The sequence below is a fragment of the Pygoscelis adeliae genome, unplaced genomic scaffold, assembly GCF_000699105.1.
Source record: "Pygoscelis adeliae isolate BGI_AS28 unplaced genomic scaffold, ASM69910v1 Scaffold479, whole genome shotgun sequence".
NCBI lineage: Eukaryota > Metazoa > Chordata > Aves > Sphenisciformes > Spheniscidae > Pygoscelis > Pygoscelis adeliae.
Window position 1 is genome coordinate 11,441 of NW_008825453.1, and position 1,330 is coordinate 12,770.

At 66.9% G+C, this 1,330-nt stretch overlaps 1 protein-coding gene across 1 annotated transcript in view; it reads right to left on the reverse strand.

The window, feature by feature from the left end:
* The window catches only part of SLC12A9 (solute carrier family 12, member 9), a gene marked incomplete at its 3' end in the record, with an annotated part of 18,049 nt that overhangs the window by 11,166 nt on the left and 5,553 nt on the right, over positions 1-1,330 (reverse strand). The window contains 3 exon segments of the mRNA XM_009331198.1: positions 9-475; positions 478-732; positions 1,156-1,302. Of these exon segments, the coding sequence (XP_009329473.1) occupies positions 9-475; positions 478-732; positions 1,156-1,302 (869 nt within the window).

Consider the following 1,330-nt stretch of genomic DNA (forward strand, 5'->3'; position numbering starts at 1 on the left):
GTGGCGGCCGGTGGCCGCGGCAGGTAGAGGAAGCGCACGGCCGGCGTGGGGCTCTGCTCCAGGACAAGTTTGTTGGCGGCACAGACGTACTCATCCGACACTTGGGTGGCATTGGCCGGGTAGTTCACGGACCCTTCCTCCTCCTCCTCCGCCGCCCCGATGGGCGCTGGACCCCCCGGGGGTCCCCGTTGGGTTTGCCAGTGCAGGCGGGTGACGGCATCCCAGGGCACCAGCTGGATCTGGGCCTGGATGCGCAAGTCCTTGAGGAGCTGGCGCAGCTTCTCCTCCTGGGCATGGGGCATGGCGCCTGCCTCCACGCAGAGGAAGAGGCGCAGATGGGCCCGGCGCCAGGCCCGCGCCATGTTAAGGACGCAGGCCATCTGCAGCAGGAAGAGGCTGCAGGTGTCGGCGTAGCGGGCGCTGTCAGGCCGCAGCAGGTTGACGGGCCCGACGTGGGTGGCGGGCGGGGGGCGGGGCGCAGCTCCCAGGCCTTGTCCAGGCTCTCCAGCTGCCGGGCCAGCAGAACATTGCGAAGCATTTTCAGGGCATCAGCCACGATGCCCACGTACTCCCGGGCTGACAGCAGCTTGGGGGCGGTGGGCGCCCGCAACGGGGGAAAGCCCAGGGGGACCTCCTCGCGGGCACTGGTGAAGGCGGGGTGCCGGGCCAGACCATCCTGCGGTGCCGTATCATCGTAGAAGCCCAGCACCAGGGTGTTGGGGCGCATCCCGCCTGCCGGAGAGACCGCACCGGCCCAGCTGAGCAGAGTTGGAGGGCCCCACCAGCCCTCCTGGCACTGCAGGTGCCAACAAGCCCCAGCTTGGCTTTGGCATTGCTCACCGTGGTGATTCATGCACCCTCAGCATCACGCACCCAGGTGCCTCCAAGCCCCAGCTTGGCTTTGGCATTGCCCACCCAATACCTCTCCAAGCTCCAACTTGGCTTTGGCGCTGCCCACAGCAGGTGCTTCCAACCCCCTTGGCACTGCCCATCCAGGTGACTTCAAGCCCCTGGACATTGCCAACACAGATGCCTCCAAGCCCCAACTTGGCTTTGGCATTGCCCACCCAGGTGCCTCCAAACCCCTTGGCACTTCTCACCCCACAGGGACAGCAGGGTGGACCCTCACCCGTGCCCAGCCTGGGCATCACTCACCAAGGCCAGAGGTGAAGAGGAGCTGCCGGACGCCATGCCGCACCGAGGGCGCGAGGGTGAGGCTGACGAAGGCCTTGACATTCAGCTTGTCCACCAAGCTCAGCCACGAGTCCTGCTGGGGCTGCAGCGGGTCTGAGGGCAGCGTGTCTGGGTCGGGAGCAAGAACAGCATGAGG